The following is a 19,800-nucleotide window of genomic DNA, read 5'->3' as shown; positions in this document are numbered from 1 at the left end:
TAAAATTATGTGGTTCACTAGACACCAAAGTATAAACTGAAGATTAAAATTTTACTAAATCTAAAATTGCCTGTGGGCTAAATTTTAAATTTAATAAAATTAGATGAACCTTATGATAGATTTAATTAAACAATTAGTTTAGGAAAATGAAGGTTTATTATCTATCTTTATTAAATTTGTGATAACACTATTAAATTAAATCCCTATAACTCCTTGTGGGGTAAATTAAGAGAATTTAATTTAACATATTATCCTAATTAATTATATAAATATAATAAAATCCCTGTGGGGTAAAATTATTATACTTATATAATAAATTACAAGTTATGTCCATTAAGGTGAATTTTAATTAATATATAATTTTATACAAATAAGGATGCTGTGGCTACTCCCTAATTATATAAAATTATATTTTCACTTTGACATTAGGTATTGGGCTCTACCTAAAAGTAATTTTGTTATTAACATAGTAGACAATCACTGAGATTAGTGCTCCTAGTGTGGTCGTCCGAAGATCATTAAAAACCGTTCTAGATATGAGCATTTGTCCCAAGTTCATGTTTTCTTATGTCAAACCACAAAATTACTTACATTTTATTCATATTTTATTCATTTTAGGAAGTTTTATGAATATTTTATGAATAATTTTATGAAGTTTTATGAAACTTAATGTGCTATATAAAATATTCAACATATCTTAATGTTTGAACATTTCTAAATATATCTAGCACTATAAAAGGAATTTATGCATAGCATTTAAATCATACAAATCAAAATTAATTGTATTAAAAATAAATTTTCCAAATAAATACAAATTAAAACAATTATTGTATGATAATAAATTAAATTCTTAATTCCATGATATGTAATTAATTATGCATTTATAACCATATAATATCTTAAATATTTGTACTAATAATTAATTTGTATAAATAAGGTAAATATACAAATTAGTATAATTAATTATATGAAATGAATTAAATGCAAAATTAAAGAATATACTTAATGGCAGATTTTTCAACTTTTAATAATTTAAACAACAAATTACATAAATTTGGTAATAAATAATTAAATGCACAATTATTACATGCCTAAATAAATCATGTAATTAATTACCAATTTAAAACAAATTTCCATTTTCAATTTATACTAAATAACATATTAATTCTAAATATATGTATTAAATTAAAAATGGAAATGGAATGAATGTAATTTATTAACTAAATTAACACAAAATAGGAAAATAATTAATATTCCAAATAAATAAAAATTTATAAAAATTTGGAATTTTCCCTTTTTTTTTTTTTGAAAAAACTGTCCCGACCCAAACCCGAACAGGAAAACGAATTCCGACGATAAAAATTCATAGAATCACTCTCATTTGAATCTCCATGCATAAATAAAGAGATTCATGTCAGTTTTAGGCAATTAAAACACATAAAAATTAGACTTTAATTTTAATAAAAAATTTCTAGTCCGTATGAGCTCTTAAAAAAATAAATTTTCAAATTTCAATGAATTTTCACATGTTTAGATCGATCTATAATACTATATGAATATAGTGATGTATATAGAATTCGAAATAATCACCGAAAAAAGAAAAATGAAATAAAACAACCAACGGACCAGTAACTCTAATTTTTTATGTTTATATATACACGTATATAATGTATACACCGCATAAAAATATCATAAATATATCACATACAATTTTAATGCAATAAAATCATATATTAAACGTATAATATATATAAACATATATATATATAAAAAAGTATATACGTATATATATACAACAATACTTACGTATATATATAAACAAAATTAAAATATGAATATATATATGTATATACGTAGATTGAATTAAAATGTATATATATGATCGGAATTATATGAATATAAATATATATATAAAATATATATAAATTAAGAACCGATCGTATACGTATATATATATTATATATATGAATATGAATATGAATATAAATATATATATGTATACATATGAAGATGAATATGAATATGAATGTATATATATATGTATATATAAAAATTGAGTATGAATATATATAATTGGGATTATATAATATGAAAGTATATATATATAAAATATATATTATATTATAAATGAAGAACCCCGTAAATGTATGTATATATATGAAACTCAAAATAAATCAAAGTAGAGATAAAAACCGCTCTGATACCAACTGTTAGACAATTTATATGTATAAACTGAAACATATATAATTATGTATAAAGTGCGAAATTAATAAAACATATATGTACTATAACTAAGGATCGAAATACCTCCAGCCATTGATTCTTGAGGTTCAAACCCATATAAGCTTTGATCTGCAAAGGAAACTGGCTAAATGTGGGTAATCGGGCTTCCTCGCTCTCTCAACTCTCTTTAGATGGAATTTGCTGTTATGAACAGAATGAGTGAGGAGCTTGGGGACCGAGACCCTATATTTATAGGTGAGATACTCTATCAGTATCTGTGCCACATTAATAGTCAGAATATTTTGACAATTAATTTAGGATATCAAATCAGGTAATGAATATAGAAATCTGACCATATATAGAATATTACATAATTGATTCTGTCCAGATTCAATGAATATAAAATATTCATTTATTAGAAAATCAATTATTTATTTATTTCCTTAAATAGAAATTTATTTCTTTAAATAGAAATATATTTCTTTAAATAAAAATATTCTTATATTCCATAAATTTTTCTATTTGTTTAATGGTGAATTCTTTCATAAATTACAAAATTTGTAGGTTGTATGCATAAGGCCTCAAATTGGTTAAAAGTAAGATATATATAAACTGGTGAGATACGGTATTGAATAATAAACAACGGGTAAGGTGCTTACAATGGGTGATGACACCAAGTGAGATAACATGTGAATGATGACAACGAGTAAGATATGAAGATGACACCAGGTGAGATAACATGTGAGATACCGTGATGACAACGAGTAAGATATGATGATGACACTGGGTGAGATAACATGTGAGATACCGTGATGACAATGGTAAGATATATGATGATGACAACAAGTGAGATACGACATTGACAACAAGTGAGATACAAAGATGACTACGGTGAATAATTAGCATATAAAAAATAATACATTATATTTATGAGGAACCACTCCAAATTTTTTGTACACCACCTTATTTATTTATTTTTTTAATCATATTTTTTTTATAGATTAATAGTTATAAATTTAAAATTCTTAATAAAGGTGTTGAATGATAAACATACCATGGGTGGTGACAACAAATGAGATAAAATGTGAGATACGGTGATGACAACGAGTAAGATATGATGATGATAATGAGTGAGATACGATGTTGACAACAAATGAGATACAAAGATGACTACGGTGAATAATCAGCATAAAAAAATAAGACATTATATTTATGAGGAGCACCCCAATTTTTTCTTACACCACTTTATTTATTTATTTCATAATAATAATATTTTTAACAAAATAATTTAAAATTCTATATATATATATAGATTAATAGTTATAAATTTAAAATGCTTACTAAATAAATAAATAATTGAACGAACAAATGAACTTTTTAATAATCCTCAAATAATAATAATTAGTAGGACATAATTTTTTTTTCTTATTTTATGGAATTTTATTTTTTAATAAATAAAATTATTAATAATAATATATTTGTACTCTTTAATTATTATTTTAACGATAAGTTCATGATTTAAAGAATATTATTATTTATAAAAAGAGTGTCTGCCCATGTTCATGCTCTGTGGCAGTTTTTCAGTTTTTTTCAGTTATTTCCAACCCACTTCCCCTGTTCTTCCACCATCACCATTGTCGATCCAAACTGATCTTCCTTTTTGCTTATTTATTTTGGTTCTACCCTACTGTGACATCTTATACTTTCTCCATGAATCCACTTCTTGATAAAATGAAGTCGACTATGACTCTCACTGAAAATGAGAGTGAAATTCTGGCCATTACTGATGATGGTCCTGATGCAGATGTTTCCCAGGAATTTATTCTTATTGCTCGTGTTCTAACTAGTAAGAAAGTCTGGTTATCCACGTTTCAAAGACAGATGGCTGACCATTGGGATGGGCGTTTCAAAGTGAACATCAAAGAACACCATTCGGATTTGTTTATGGTCTGTTTTGGATGTGAAGGAGACAGATTTCGAGTGTTGGACAAGGAGCCGTGGCACTTTCAAAATCACCACATTGTTCTTATTGATCCTTCTTTGCATTTGAATGTTTCTCCAGATATCATGATTTACAGTCCTTTTTGGGTTCAAGCCTATCGATTGCCTTTTCTTAGTAAGTCGAGATCTTTGGCCAAGGCCTTGGCGTCTATTCTTGGTGAGTTTCTTGCTGTCCATGATGACTCGCTTAATGAGGGTTGGGGTCCTTTTCTGCGTTTTCGTGTCAACCTTGATCTCAACAAACCATTGCTGCGTGGTAGAATGATTTCTCTTCCAAAAATTAAGGATGAATTTTGGGTGGAGTTTCGATATGAGCGGTTGCCTGACTATTGTATGGAATGCGGATTGATTGGTCATCTCTATCAAAAATGTCCACTATTTTTAGAAAAACTTGATCTGAATATTGAGCCTGAACTTCCATATGGTCCTCAAATTAAAGGATCGAAACTGCCATCTTCTTCTTATGATCGTTATAGGTCAGACTTCCCCAAAGGCAATACATGGCCTCTGCTTACTCGTTTGGCCAGGACATCTTTGACATCGGCTGTTCCTAAACTGCAAACTTTACCCCATCCCCAGCCGTCTCCTTTACTTGTTGGAGAATCCTCAAACTCTGGCCCTGTGACAGACCATAACCATGCTCATCACACACACAATGCCTTAGCCCCCTCACTTGTTAATAGATCCACTTCAAATCGCCCCATACAACCTTCTTTTACTCCATCATCTCTGCATAATTTATCTTTTACCTCTCACACTGACCAATCGCCTCTCCCCTGCCACAACAATTCTGCTTCTGAGTTGACAATGAAGAATAAAGGGAAGAGCATTATTATCCCTGGGACTGATAAAACAAATATTGATAAGGGGAAAAATATTGTTTCTTCTGGTACCGAATCTACATCTATTTTATTAGATGTCTTCACACCTGACATAGGATCGGATTTAATGAATGACTCCAGTGCCACTAATCTCAATATCTTTGCCTCGTATCCTCCCAGTCCTCCTTCATTTCAAAATTCCATTCATCCATTGAGACCCGTAACATTGCCTGCTGTTTCGAAGGCTATTTTCACTGCTGCTCCTACTGCTACAATTGTTTCCAAGCTTAATGTTGGTGGTCAAGAAAATGATCATCCGAATAGAGTTTTCAAAAGACAATTTGACACAAACTCCATGAGACAAACTTTGAAGAGATGTCGAGCTAACAATTCTGAAACTGCTCCTTCCTTGTCAGAAGTTGCTGGTTTAAATCAGTCCGTTTCTGCAACTGTGGATTCCACTGATGTGTTTGACAACTACGCGGAGATTGCACAGCAATCCCGCGGTTCACCATGAAAATCGTCAGTTGGAATGCTCGGGGTTTGGGGAACCCGAATGCATTCCGAAAACTTCGTTTGCTTGTTAAAGAGCAAAATCCTCATGTGTTGTTTCTTATGGAAACAAAGGTTACAGTTAATTCACTTTCTCGTTTTAAGCAATCTTTATGTTTTAATTGTGGTTTAGAAGTTCCTAGAACTGGGTTGAAAGGGGGTATCATGTTGTTGTGGAAGGATCATATCGATGTAACTCTTCTTTCAATGAATGTTAATTATTTTGATTGTTACTTGGTGTGTGATAATGGTCCTCGTTGGCATCTTTCTGCTGTGTATGGGTTTCCTGAAACTGAAAATAAAAAACATACTTGGACTCTAGTTAAAAGGCTTAGAGATGTTTCTCCACTTGACCCTTGGATGTTGATAGGAGATCTTAATGAGATTTTTTCACATTCTCACAAAAATAGTGGACCATTAAGACAAGATAATCAAATGGAGGCTTTCCGATCCACTTTAGACCAATGTTGTTTGAATGAGCTGCCCTTTAATGGAGATGATTTCACTTGGTCAAGAAGTAGGAAAAATCCTGCTGCTCTCAAAGAACGAATTGACTGGTGTTTTGTCAATTCGGTGTGGCTTGATAATTTGACACCACCAACTGTCACACATGAAGATTACTATGGTTCTGACCATAGAGCACTTTCTGTAGTGCTTAGTTTTGCTACTCAACATACCGTGGAAAGGAGGAAATCAAGGTTTCGGTTTGAACGTATGTGGTTGAATTCTCCTGACTGTTCTCGATTGATTGCTGATTCTTGGAAAGCCGACTCTTTTGCTACTGATTGTGTTGATCAATTGACCGTGAGCCTAGCTGATTGTGCTCAATCTTTGCAGCAGTGGCATAATAACACTTTCGGGCATATGAGAAAGGATATCAAAGAAGCTCAGAAAAAAGTTCAGCAGTTACATAATGACACAACTTCAGCACCTGATTTTTCACAACAAATTACCTCGGCAGAAGCTATTTTAGATGAACTGCTAGCTAATGAGGAACAATATTGGCAACAACGATCTAGGGTGGAATGGCTCACTTCAGGTGATCGAAACACGAAATTTTTTCATGCCAAAGCTTCTTCACGGAAAGCAACTAACAGTATCAGAAGTATACAGGATGTTAATGGTCAAACTGTGTATTCCAAGGATGAAATTACTTCTGTTATCACAAATTACTTTGAAACTCTTTTCAAAGCTTCAGAAGAGGATCATTGGGCTCTCAATCATGTTCTCTCAACAATTCCAACCACTATTACAGATGCTCATAATGATTTTCTACTCCAAGATTTTACAAAAGATGATGTTTTTTCAGCATTAAAAACTATGGGAGCTGATAAAAGTCCTGGTCTTGATGGCATGTCTGCTATGTTCTACCAACACAACTGGGAAGTGGTTGGGTCTTTGGTTACAAAAGTGGTTCTGCATATTCTAAATCATGGAGGTAACCCAACAGCAATCAATAAGACACTCATTACACTTATTCCAAAACTGAAGAAACCAAAGGCAATGACAGACTTTAGGCCAATAAGTCTGTGTAATGTCATCTACAAGTTGGTTTCTAAGATGATTGCTCTTCGGTTAAAGCATGTTTTACCGAATGTTATCTCTGAAACTCAGAGTGCTTTCCTTCCTAATCGACAAATAACAGATAATGTCTTAGTGGCTTTTGAAATGGTGCATAGTCTGAAGCATAGAACACGAGGGAACAAAGGTTATGCTGCTTTGAAACTCGATATGAGTAAAGCCTTTGATCGAGTTGAATGGTCTTATATAGCAGCGGTAATGGGCAAGATGGGTTTCAATATTCGTTGGATTTCTCTTATTATGACTTGCCTACACACAACTTCTTTTTCCTTCCTCATTAATGGTGAAGTCAAAGGTTCAGTAACTCCGGAGCGTGGTCTTCGTCAAGGTGATCCGTTATCGCCTTACCTGTTTTTGATATGCTCAGAAGGTCTCTCTAGATTGTTGCAATATGAGGAATCGATTGGTCGGTTACAAGGGCTAGCTATTTCTCGAAGGTCCCCTCCTATTACACATTTGTTATTTGCTGATGACAGTCTGCTTTTTTGTCAAGCAAATGATCGATCCTCAGGTGCTATAAAACGAGCTTTGGATATTTATCATAGAGCATCTGGTCAGCTTCTTAATGAGGATAAGTCTGTTTTGTCTTTTTCTCCAAATACTCCATCCTCAATCAGACATTCTTTCAGTCAAACTTTGGGAATGCCAATCAGTGAATGCCATGAAAAGTATTTGGGTCTCCCAGCTTATTCAGAGCAAGATAAGAAGCTTTTGTTTGCTGATATTAAAGAGCGAATTTGGAAATTGTTACATGCCTGGAATGATAAACTTTTCTCCATTGGAGGAAAAGAAATTCTTTTGAAAGCTGTCGTCCAATCAATCCCAACTTATGCTATGAGTTGTTTTAAACTTTCTAAAAGTTTTTGCAATCAATTGGACTCTATGATGGCCCAATTTTGGTGGGGTGCAACCGAAAAAAATAGGAAAACACATTGGAAGAAATGGAAATTCCTTTGTAAAACAAAAATGGAAGGGGGCATGGGTTTTCGTTCTTACGTTCACTTCAATCAAGCCTTGTTAGCGAAGCAAGCGTGGCGTATCTTCCAAAATCCAAATACTTTGCTTGCAAGAATTTTGAAGGCAAGATACTATCCAAATGGTGACTTCATGGCTGCTGCTAAAGGTTCCTATTCTTCAATGACTTGGCAAGGTTTATGTTGGGGGCGTGATTTGTTAATTCAAGGAGTGCGTCTTAAAGTTGGAACTGGCCAAAACATTAGATGTAATTCGGATCCTTGGATTCCAGGCAATACTCAATTCACACCAGTTTGTTATACTGGTTTATCTCACAATTGTGTTTCCAATTATATCACTGCTGACTTCAATTGGGACCTGGTTTCACTTAAGAGGGATTTTTCAGTTGTAGATGTGGCTCGAATCCTCAGTATTCCTCTTGCTGCCTCTGCTACAGAGGACATTTGGGTTTGGAATAATCATAATTCTGGCGAATATACAGTTCAATCGGGCTACCATTTTGCTTGCTCGATTGAAACTCAACATCAGTCCTCCACTTCAGCAACTTCCAGCACTTGGTGGAAATCTTTTTGGGGACTAAACATTCCATCGAAAGTGAAAATTTTTGGTTGGAAGGTTATCCAACAATCGTTGCCAGTTGCTGCAGCATTATTCCAACGAAAAATAATCACTTCGTCTGCTTGTAGTTTATGCTCAAATGCATGGGAATCAGTGGGGCATGCGTTGTTTAGCTGCTGTCATGCTAAAGCAATATGGCGTTCTACTGATTTTTCAATCGACTTTCAAGCTGCTAGTCGCATGAAAGATGGAGATTATGTGATGTTATTATCTCAAACTTACACCAAATCTGAATTAGAAAAGATCTTATGCACAATGTGGTATATTTGGTTTGATAGAAATAACATCATCCATGACAAACAACCCCAAAAACCAGAAGCTCTTGCTGCTAAGGCTAAGGTTCATCTCTGCAACTTTCAGCAGGCCATGTGTGCTTCAAAACCAGTTCAGCAATCCTCCCCAGTTGCGGCACATCATCCATGGACAGCACCTCCTCCATCAAAATTGAAATTGAATGTTGATGCTGCAATTGACTCCACCAGCAATAAAATGGGACTTGGAGCTATCATAAGGGACTCATATGGGCATGTACAAGCTGCTCTCTCCAAGCCACTGCTTGGGAATTTACTACCTCATGAAATGGAGGCAAAGGCTCTTTATTATGGTCTCCAATGGGCTCAATCTTTACATATTAATCTCGATTTGGTGGAATCTGATTGCTTACTGCTAGTTACTAGTTTAAATGGTTTAGCATCTAGAAATTTAGGATTTAGAGATCTTATTTCTGATGTTAGAAATCAATTGTCCTATTTCCCTAATGTTTGTGTGTCTCATGTCCGAAGAGATGCAAATCAAGCTGCTCATGGCTTGGCTAAGCAAGCATTAGCGTTGGATAATGATTGTGTGTGGTATGAGGATTTTCCTCCTTCCATTTTCTCTGTTATTGTAAATGACGCTTCCAATTATTAATAACAGAACTTTTTCTCAAAAAAAAAAAAAAGAATATTATTATTTATTATATCAATAAATAATTATTCTTTATTATAGTACTAAAAAATTAAATTAGCTGCGACAAAAGTGGCTATATTACCTAGTTTATAAAGAACCTAGTTTATAAAAAGTATAGCTAACCAATTACAAAACGATATATTTGCTAAACACCGTCCAATAGCAATGCTCCTGAAAGAAATTAATGAGACGGAAGAGATTATCATCATGTTCAAACTCATTATTAATGCACTCACCAGTACCAGTTTCCCCTATTTAATTCTTGGAACCCCTTTAATTTAATATCATTTAACTACCCTCACCTTCCTTCAATTTCTTCCCTATATAGATGTAAACATAAAACTTTTCTCTCTACATAATCATATCTTCTTATAGTACTGTCCTTTAATTTATATATATATATATATATATATATTCATTTTGACTGTTGTATAATATGGCTGTTAGCAAGAGCCGGGTCAGTGTCCACTCTACGCTAACAGCGGTATCCAGCAGGCCAGTCGGGTCGGGTAATAAAACCCATAAGTTTACGTCTCTTGATCACGCCATGGGTCTTCATAGCCTTCACATCGTATTTTACTACAGAGATAATGTTCTCAAGGACTTTGATTTGGACCCAGCCAGGGTATCCCTTTCGGACGCTCTTTCGTTGTACCCACAAGTAACGGGTCGGATAGCCCGAAACGGAGATGGTAACTGGGAGGTTAAGAACAATGATGCAGGTGTTCGGGTCGTGAAGGCCCAAGTTGGTGCCTCGTTTGATGAGTGGCTAAGATCAGCTGATGGGATGGAAGAAAAAGATCTAATGGTCTGGGATGAGATGCCTAAGGACCCCACTAATTGGTCACCTTTCCGAATCCAGGTATATATTTATATTATGCTTTTTTATCATATCAGAAACATAATCTTATTTTGGCTGCCTAAGGAAATTGCAATTATTGTAATGAAATTAGTTAAAGATACTTATTGAGAACGAAGAAATAAAGAAGATGATTATGTTTACACGCACGTTTTGCTCTTATTTAAATCAATGAGATGAGACAAAGAAGCAGAATCAAGAATGTACCAGAAAAAAAAAAAAAAGACAAAGGAGAAAGAAAAAAAAAACATACATTTCAAATCCTCTCTTTTGAAAATTGTCTCAATCCACGAATCTAGAATTCTGAGCATCTCTAATTATGTTTTTTAAATAAATTTTTTAAGTAAAATAGAGAATTAATTTTAAAAAATAAACTTCTAACCATAAAAAAAATAAGAATGAATAAAAAAATTTCTACTTTTTTATTAAATTGTTTTAATAATATTTTTGATATTATTTTTTTCATTATTTTATTAAATTAGTTTATATTTAACAAATTTAAATTATAAAATATTATTAAATAATTAGACACTAATTGAAATAAAGAGCATTGAAGCAAAAATAAAAAAAAATTATTTTATTTAAATTTTAGCTAAAAATAAAAATATAATTGTAGATGCTCTTATTTATTATTTATGCTTTATATTATAATCACTGTAAATTTTTTACAATTTTAATTTATAATTATTAAATCAAAATATAAATTTGTTTTTTTGTAATTGTAATATATTGTTTACTAATGAATGTTCTGTCCCTATCAATCCATGTCTAAGAATTAAGAAAATAAAACATCATTAATACTTAAACGATTTACTTAGCACTGACGAAGAAGAATTCCGCCATTTAAGCATTAATTATAACACTAATATGTGACTGTAACTATTCTCTCTCATATGACCAAAAGTTTAATCATTAAGTATTTGAATCAAATTAATAAAAGAATCTGATGCTTTCAAAAATAAAAAATAAAAGAATCTGATCTTACAAAAAAAAAGATCTGATAAAAAAATTAATAAAAAGAAGAAGAAAACATTTCGTAAATGCCTACCCTCCAATAATTTAATATTAAATAATATTTTTAATTTTTTTTCCTTACAGGATCGTACAAGACTAACTAAAAACATTCAACTAAGAAAGTTGTAAAAGCTTTGTCCATAATTGATAAATAGTTAAATATTAGACTGAAGGTGAAAGATATATATATATTATATATATATGCAATTCTTACTTCTGATCTTCTCCTTCACCCACAACCTTTTAGATCTTTATTAGGGTAAGATTTCTAATTCTGTGACCAATGATACTTCATTTGTACAGACTTATAAGTTAAAAGTTATGAACAAAAAGAAAGAAAAGAATATAAGCTTTAGCAAAATAAAATAATAATAAAAAAAGTAAAAAAGAATGGAAAATGGAGAGAAGGAATTTACCTTGTTTTTGGGATATTTTCTTTTGTTTTCCTAGAAAAAATTGAATTTGGAAAGAGCTCATCTTTTCGCTAGAAGAGATGTTTAGCATTTGTTAAAAAAAAAAAATCAAAAAAATCTCTATTTATTTTTGTTTGCTCCAGAAAAATTATGAACAAAAACAAAAGAAAAAAAAAGGGATACGGAGCTGAGGAATATAGAATAAATTTGGCCAAATTTTTTTACTTTCATTTTATCTTCTTATCAGAATATATATTTTTTTGAAAGGGTCAGAATATATCTTTTACTTGATTTTAAAATAGGCTTATTAGTTGTTAAAAAAAAAAAAATAGGCTTATTAGATTTTCAAAAAGAAAAAAAATAGACATATTAGAATTTTTAGCAACTAATGTATTAAATTGTATTTTTTAATTTGGGGCCGTTAATTTTTTTTTATTGAATTATTAAAATTATTAAATTTAAATTTTTTTATTGAATTTTACAAATAGATATAAATACAATTTAATTAATATATATTAAATTGGGAAACATAATATCATACACAACACATTACAATTTTGGACATAATTTAATACATAAATAATAGCTATATTAATAAAATTGATCAGAGTTAGAAATCTTTAAATTCAACCATTTCAAAAATTTAAAAATCTTTAACTGCATCTAAAATTGAAAGCTTTCGAGGGCAAATATTTCTAATTAGTCAATCCATTCAAAAAATAAAATATGTTTTTTGTTTGAGGAGAGAGAATGACAAGAGATAGTTGTAACAAATAATGCTTTCTCCGTTACTATACGTCACATTTATATTCATTATATTAGACAGGAAGTTGAGACATATTTTTGGACGATTTCACAAGGTGACACGTAATGTCTCTTTGGTCAGATTGATTCCATTTTGGGGTTGGTGTTCTTTTTTAAAAAAATATCAAAGGACCAATTAAGTGCAATGATAAGTCAAAAATAGCAGGAAAATCTCTACCTGCCTTATGCAGTTATTCTTCTTTCTTTATGAGCCTGTATAAAACTAATTTTTCAAGGACCACTTCATAAACACGTACATGATATTCTTCTGGGTAGTTGGGAAACTTTATTAATCAAAAATCAAAGCAAAAAACATTTCTTTAATGTGAGATACATTCTCACAAATATAACTACTTTTTTTTCTAGTAAAAAATATATATGATAACTTTTTTTTCTTTCTTATCTTATCCAGATAAATGAATTTGAAGGGGGAGGAGTAGCCGTTGGGCTGAGCTGCACTCACATGCATGCAGATCCAACATCGGCAACCCTACTCTTCAAATCATGGATTGACACTCACCGTGGTCGGGCCATAGCCCACCCACTCGTAAATTCAGGATCCGATCTCTGTACCCGACCCGATACAAATCCCAAGAAGAATTCTGTAACTTACTATCACGCCAAGTCCATCGCACGTGCGGCGCCCTTAGTGAAAATGGCCACGGCAACCTTCAAATTCTCAAATGCAATACTCAAGCAGTGCCTCTCAGGTATCTCCGAAAGTTGCCAAAACGCCACTCCCTTCGATTATCTAGGGGCACTCTTTTGGACACGTGTCGCACAATTGAAGGTCCTAAAAAATATCTCCACATACTCCCTCTCAATATGTACGGACTTCAGGAAGTTATTGAAGAAAACTCCGCTTCCTCTTGGGTATTACGGCAACGCTTTGCATTTTTCGATGCTTTCTTTACAAGTTCGAGAGCTCAGTAGTGGCTCTGATTTAGGACACGTGGTGAGAGAACTGCACCACCACGTGGCGAGCGTCGACGATGATGAGGTTAGGTCAGCGATTGATTGGCTGGAGTCGAGAAGGAAGAGAGAGGGGGAGGAGGAAAATAGTTACGGCCCAGCTTTTAGGATGTATGGGCCTGAATTGACTTGTGTTAAGGTTGATCACTTGGGCAGTTCATGTGGGCCGAATGGTAGCGTTGTTGGGCCGTTGATGTACGATACTGCGTTTGATGAGGGAGCAGAGCCGGTCCACGTGTCGTATCACATTGGGAATGTGGAAGGTGAAGGGTTGATCATGGTGATGCCTTCGTCGGAAGGTGGTCTGGGTAGGGTGGTGACGGTGACGTTGCCGGAGAATGAGTTGGCCGCGTTGTGTGAGGACCAAGCATTATTGGGCCTGCAACCCATAATGTTGCTTAATGGTGGACGTGGGAGATGCTAGTTCTTTGTTTTGACTTTTGAGAAATTAATTTGAATTGATTGAGTTGTGATTTAAAAATTATGGAAACTCAGCATCTCAATCTCATGTGGATACATTATGTGTTGAAATATTAGATGCTATATCATTCAAGAGAAAAAAAATATGATTCATGGATTTATTTTTTTTAATAAAAAATTAAAACTAAAAAGTTATTGTAGTTAAAAATTAAGATATATATTAAATAATAATGAGTGAAATTATAATTATAGTATTTTTAAAAAGAGCTATACATTGAAATATTTTTAAAAGTAAGAGTGTCAAAAATGATGTAGAAGAGAAATAAAATAAAATATTATATTTTTAAATAATGTGTAAATTTTTAGTATCTTAAAAGATGTAACCATTGGAGATGTTCTAAGTGAGAGCATTACTTTTGCTCTCACTTATAAGAGTATTTTTTTTTTTGTATTTTAATTTGTTAAATATTAAAGGTGCATCCAATTAAAATAAGTTAATACACATAAACATATATACTATTAGTTATATTAGAATTTTTAAAATTAAATTTTGATTTTTTAATCAAAATTATGGAAATGACTTTTGAAAGTGTGTTTGGCAACTGAATTTTATTTTCTATTTTTTTTTAATTTAAATTCAAAATTGAAAACATAGTTTTGATGCTTTTAAAATTTTTAAAAACACATTTTTTCCTCTCTCGCCTGCTTTACTTTTATTTTATTTTATTTTGTTTCACTTTCAATTTTATTTTTAATTTTTAAGTGGATTTTACTCTTTGTTTGGTGCTTTAGGTGTTTTTAGAGCATAATTTGGAATTTTGGATGTGATTTGAAGGTTTAAAGTTTTTCCTATATTTTTGATTGAATTTTGCTACAACAAAATCGGGCATAAATAATAGGCTTTTTTCGTTGATTTGGAGAAGTTTCCCTGCTGTAGTAATTTTCTAGCAAAATTTTAGCATATGTAGTACACGTTAAAGGACCAATCAACAATATTTTTGCTGGATTTTTGCAAAAATATTGCTACAATTGGCGTAAGTTAGGATTCTTTACGAGCTGTTAAGGATTTTTCAGGAAAAAAAAAAAACAAAACATAATTTCTCAAATAATATCCTAACCAAAATAATCTCAAATACCTTAAATTTCTTTTTCTTAGAAAATCCTATTTTCTCATCTTCTTCCTTTTCCGTCCTACCCACCATAGCCACCTCGTCTCTACCTTCCCCTTGCCTGAACCACGACCACCCTGACCAGCATCTACCCTTCTCCACCTCCATTTTCTAGAAACTCCATTATAAGACCCCAATCACATTTCTCCTTTCTTCTTTTCCCACGATCACCAAACCCATAATTTGATCTGAGCCTAAAAAACCCTTCGCCCACCTTCACTCTCATCTCATCATCATCCTCAACTTCTCTTCACCTCAACCATAGCCTCATCACCATCTTCGCATGAACCCAGTTGTACTAGTCCCAACCCGCCTCGTTCTTCATCTTTTCATTAAAGTTAGCAAAAAATAATGATAATATCATATATCGTTTTAAAGAAAGAAAAAAAATTAGATCATGGCTAAAAAATAAGAGAGTTAAAAATAAATAAATAATAATTTTATATGTGCTAGTACTACCTCGTGATAACAAATAAACTACAACAAATTATTACCATCAGATTAAAAATTAAAGGTTTAAAAAATGTCCTTACATGTGAAAGCAAAAGTGATGCTCTCACCTAAAAACAATTTTAAAAATTATATTTTAAAAAATAAGTAATTTTGAAACAAAAATTCAATTTTTTTACCTACAATGTTATTACTGATTAGTTGTAATATTATTTAATATTTTTAAATTTTAAAAATTTAATTTGTGGTTTGTCAAAAATCTCAAAATAAATAAGAATATTTGAGAAGTTTTGGATGATGATTTGAAAATTGATGGTTTATTTTTGAAAAATTTACACTTACACACATTAGACTTAAAATAATTCTATATTTGTTATGCATTTTTGAATATATCCATATTCTAAAATTATTTAGCATAACTAATACATTCACAATTTAGCTATCTAACTTTATTATACCTATAACCTATTCTTTCATAATTCAATAAGATATGGATATATTTATATGTATAAGAAAAACTAGTATTAAAACTGATGTTGGTGATGTTTATAATAACTATTGTCTTTATTTTATTTTTGGATACAATTTGGGTATATTGTTGTGATAAATTTGATACAATCCCCGTACTTAATTATTTGTAATTAAAAATTATTTGTATGTTATAAAATAATATAAAATAGATAAGAAGAAAAGAAGAAGATGATGAAGAGAGAAAGAAAAACTAAATGAGAATTTCTCCGTTATTTATTCCAATAGGGTGAAACCCTATTAATTTAGACAAAATATGACTAAAAGAATTGGAAACTAAATCAATGTAATAAAAGAAAATACAAGCAAGCATTAATGGTAATAATTAATTTTGTAATTTGGACATCCATAAATAATATTTCATAACACTCCCTCTTGGATGTCCATAAAATCTATCTCATAAAAACTTTGCTAAAAAACTTGATCAAAAGAAAAGGAGTGCCCCTTGAACTTTCGCCACTACATAATTTTGCCCCATAAAATATACAGCTTATTAAAAATTCTCCATAAAATGTAAAAGTTATATAATTATGCCCCTTTTGTTACGTTCCGTTTCTTTTACTGTTAAAAATTAGCATTTTTTCCCTTAAACTTTGACTAATACAAAAATTTTCCCACTTTTATTAAAAAAAATTTAAAAATTATAACATTCTATTATTTTAAAGAAATTATATTCTGCTACTTCAAAAAAAAAAAATAGTAAACATTATTAAAAAATTGGATAAAAATAGGGATATTGGCGGCTAAACCACCTGAACTTTACGGTTTGTAACACTTAACCACAAAAACTAAATTTTTGGCGGCTAAACTACCTAAACCCTGGTTCCGTTTTGCTCTGCACACCTCCGTCCAAAAATCACAGTTAAGTGCCACGGTGGACTGTCCACGTGTACACACTTGTACACGTGGCAAATTTTTAGTGGTCCACGTAATTTTAATTTTAAATATACTAAAAATAATTTAAAAATTAAAAAAAAAAAACAATTTATAAAAATTAAAAAAATCTTTTTTTTTTTTTTTTTTCTCTTTTTCTTTCTTTTTCTTTCTCTTTCTCTTTCTCTTTCTTCTTGATCCCCTAACCCTTCTTCTTCTTCTTCTTCAAGCCATGGCCGGCCTCCTCCTCTGCCGTAACAACCCCAACCCCCACCACCATTTCCTCGGACCCCGACACCCATCACCACAACTCCTTTTCTTCCTAAACCCATCAATCGGCCATGGGCGGAGGCAATGGGCAGAAGGCTAAGATGGTCCGTGAGAAGAATTTAGAGAAGCAGAAGGTTGCCAAAGGATTTTCTCCGCCAAACCACGATCTACACGCTCAGAGCTTATCCTCGCATACGCCTAGGCTGTTCTCGAATCTACAACTCCTTAGTCAACCTCAACAACAACAGGTAAATAGAGAATTTTCATCTTAGTTTTGTCATCGGCTTCCTCTTCCTCCGAAGACATTGAACGGTTCCCCCATCTCTTCTCTCTTTTGGGGGTTTGTGATGTGTATTACTTTTTGTTGATGTATTGTGAATTGGTTTAGTTTGGGATTAAATTTTGTAACTTTTTAGGGATTTAATCTTTGAAATATGCTGGATTTTATTGTACATGAATTTAACAATTTCTGCAAGTATGGGAAGAAAATTAAGTCTGTTATTCAATATTTTTGTGTTGATTTTCGTCTTAATTGATTGGTTTGATTGATTAAGCCAAGAAAGTTTTGGCCTTTATATTTGAATGTATTTGAAATATCAATCAGTTCAGTTATTTCATATATTTACAGCTAATTTTTTTTTTTTTGTAAATGTTTTTCTTTTTTACTCAAAAATCTTTGGTGAGATAAATTTTAGGGTGCGGTTCTCCATTTTGATTGATGATGTTAAATAAGGGATTTTGTAATGGCAAGAGAAAATTTGCTAATTCTCTATTGATGTCGGCCATGGCTAGAAGAAGAAGAAGGAGGAGGAGGGTTAGGGGATCGAGAAGAAAGAGAAAGAAAAAAAAAAGAAAAAGAGAAAAAAAAAAAACAGATTTTTTTAATTTTTATAATTTTTTTTTAATTTTTAAATTATTTTTAGTATGTTTAAAATTAAAATTACGTGGACCACTAAAAATTTGCCACGTGTACAAGTGTGTACACGTGGACAGTCCACCGTGGCACTTAACTGTGATTTTTGGACGGAGGTGTGCAGAGCAAAACGGAACCAGGGTTTAGGTAGTTTAGCCGCCAAAAATTTAGTTTTTGTGGTTAAGTGTTACAAACCGTAAAGTTCAGGTAGTTTAGCCGCCAATATCCCGATAAAAATATTAAATTAATAAAAAAAATATTAATTTTACTTAAAAAAAATATTTTCAAACTTTATTTTATTTATCAACACGTATCTTAAAAAATCAAACTAAAATTATTGAAAATTTAATAAATAATTAAAATGGACTAAGATTTTTTTTAAAAAAAATCAAACTTATTTATATTTATAAACTCATACCTTAGCAAATAAAAAAATAATTAAAAATTCAATAAAAATATAATTTTTTTTGAAAAAATTATAAATTAAACTAAAAAAATATTATGTTTAATTAAACAAATATACATTTTTTTGATAAAGACAAAATATATTCAAGTTTGTTCCTTTAAAATTTAGTTTTTACAAATTATATTTTTAATATCTAAATAAATTTTTTAATAAAAATAAATAATTTTTTTATATCACATAATTAGTTTTAAAATTTTAATTTATTTTTTTTATTTTCTTAATCATTCAAAATAATTTTTCTTAAGATCTAAATTAAATTTTTAAGATTTACTAAAAAAATATTAAATCTTTTTCATTTTTATTTTGACGGGGTACGATTTGATAGTTGTCAAAGTTTAAAGAGCAAAGTTACTAATTGATAAAGACATGTCATTATTAAATGAAATAATTAGACGGAACTTAAAAAAGACTAAAATTTCTGTAAATGTAATAGATAGGGGATTCTTACCAAGTCTTATATTTTATGAGCCAAAATTAATATTATCAAAATTGATGGGACAAAATTGCTAATTATTCTATTATATAAAGATATAGAGATTGATACATGGATTTTATGTGTACCCCACATTTTAAAGGTTTTAAAAGCAAAAAATTATTTTCTCATTGCACATTTTCAAGATTTTTTTTATTCCCTTACAAAAATGAAGAAGAAAAAAAAAAGTTGTTTTGGTGGAAGAAATAAGAGGTTAAAAACTATCATTAGATTTAAATTAGATTTAAAACACCTGATGTTTGTTCTTTTTGTTTGAAATGTAATGAACTACTCAACATGTCCTTTGGCTTTGCCCATCTCTTAAAGAAACTCAGAAGAAGTGGGGTTTAAAAGGTCTGGACAAGATAGGGGTTGCTTCTTGGTTGTATGTTTTTTCTTTCCAAGAAAGAAGTGGAGGAGTTCCTTGTTCTTGGTTGGAGGATTTGGCATAGAAGAAA

General features: G+C 31.1%; 1 protein-coding gene across 1 annotated transcript; it reads left to right on the top strand.

Moving 5' to 3' along the window:
- Positions 1–10,009: 10,009 nt before the first annotated feature.
- Positions 10,010–14,413, top strand: LOC115721023 (hydroxycinnamoyltransferase). Its single transcript, XM_030650250.2, has 2 exons — positions 10,010–10,581; positions 13,222–14,413. Exons 1-2 carry the CDS (start codon positions 10,156–10,158, stop codon positions 14,203–14,205), a joined length of 1,410 nt encoding a protein of 469 aa, XP_030506110.2. The 5' UTR covers positions 10,010–10,155; the 3' UTR covers positions 14,206–14,413.
- The last annotated feature ends 5,387 nt before the right edge of the window (positions 14,414–19,800 follow it).

Source organism: Cannabis sativa, chromosome 2, assembly GCF_029168945.1.
Source record: "Cannabis sativa cultivar Pink pepper isolate KNU-18-1 chromosome 2, ASM2916894v1, whole genome shotgun sequence".
Lineage (NCBI taxonomy): Eukaryota > Viridiplantae > Streptophyta > Magnoliopsida > Rosales > Cannabaceae > Cannabis > Cannabis sativa.
Note: the sequence above shows the minus strand (reverse complement) of the source record. Positions and strands in the feature narration are given on the sequence as shown.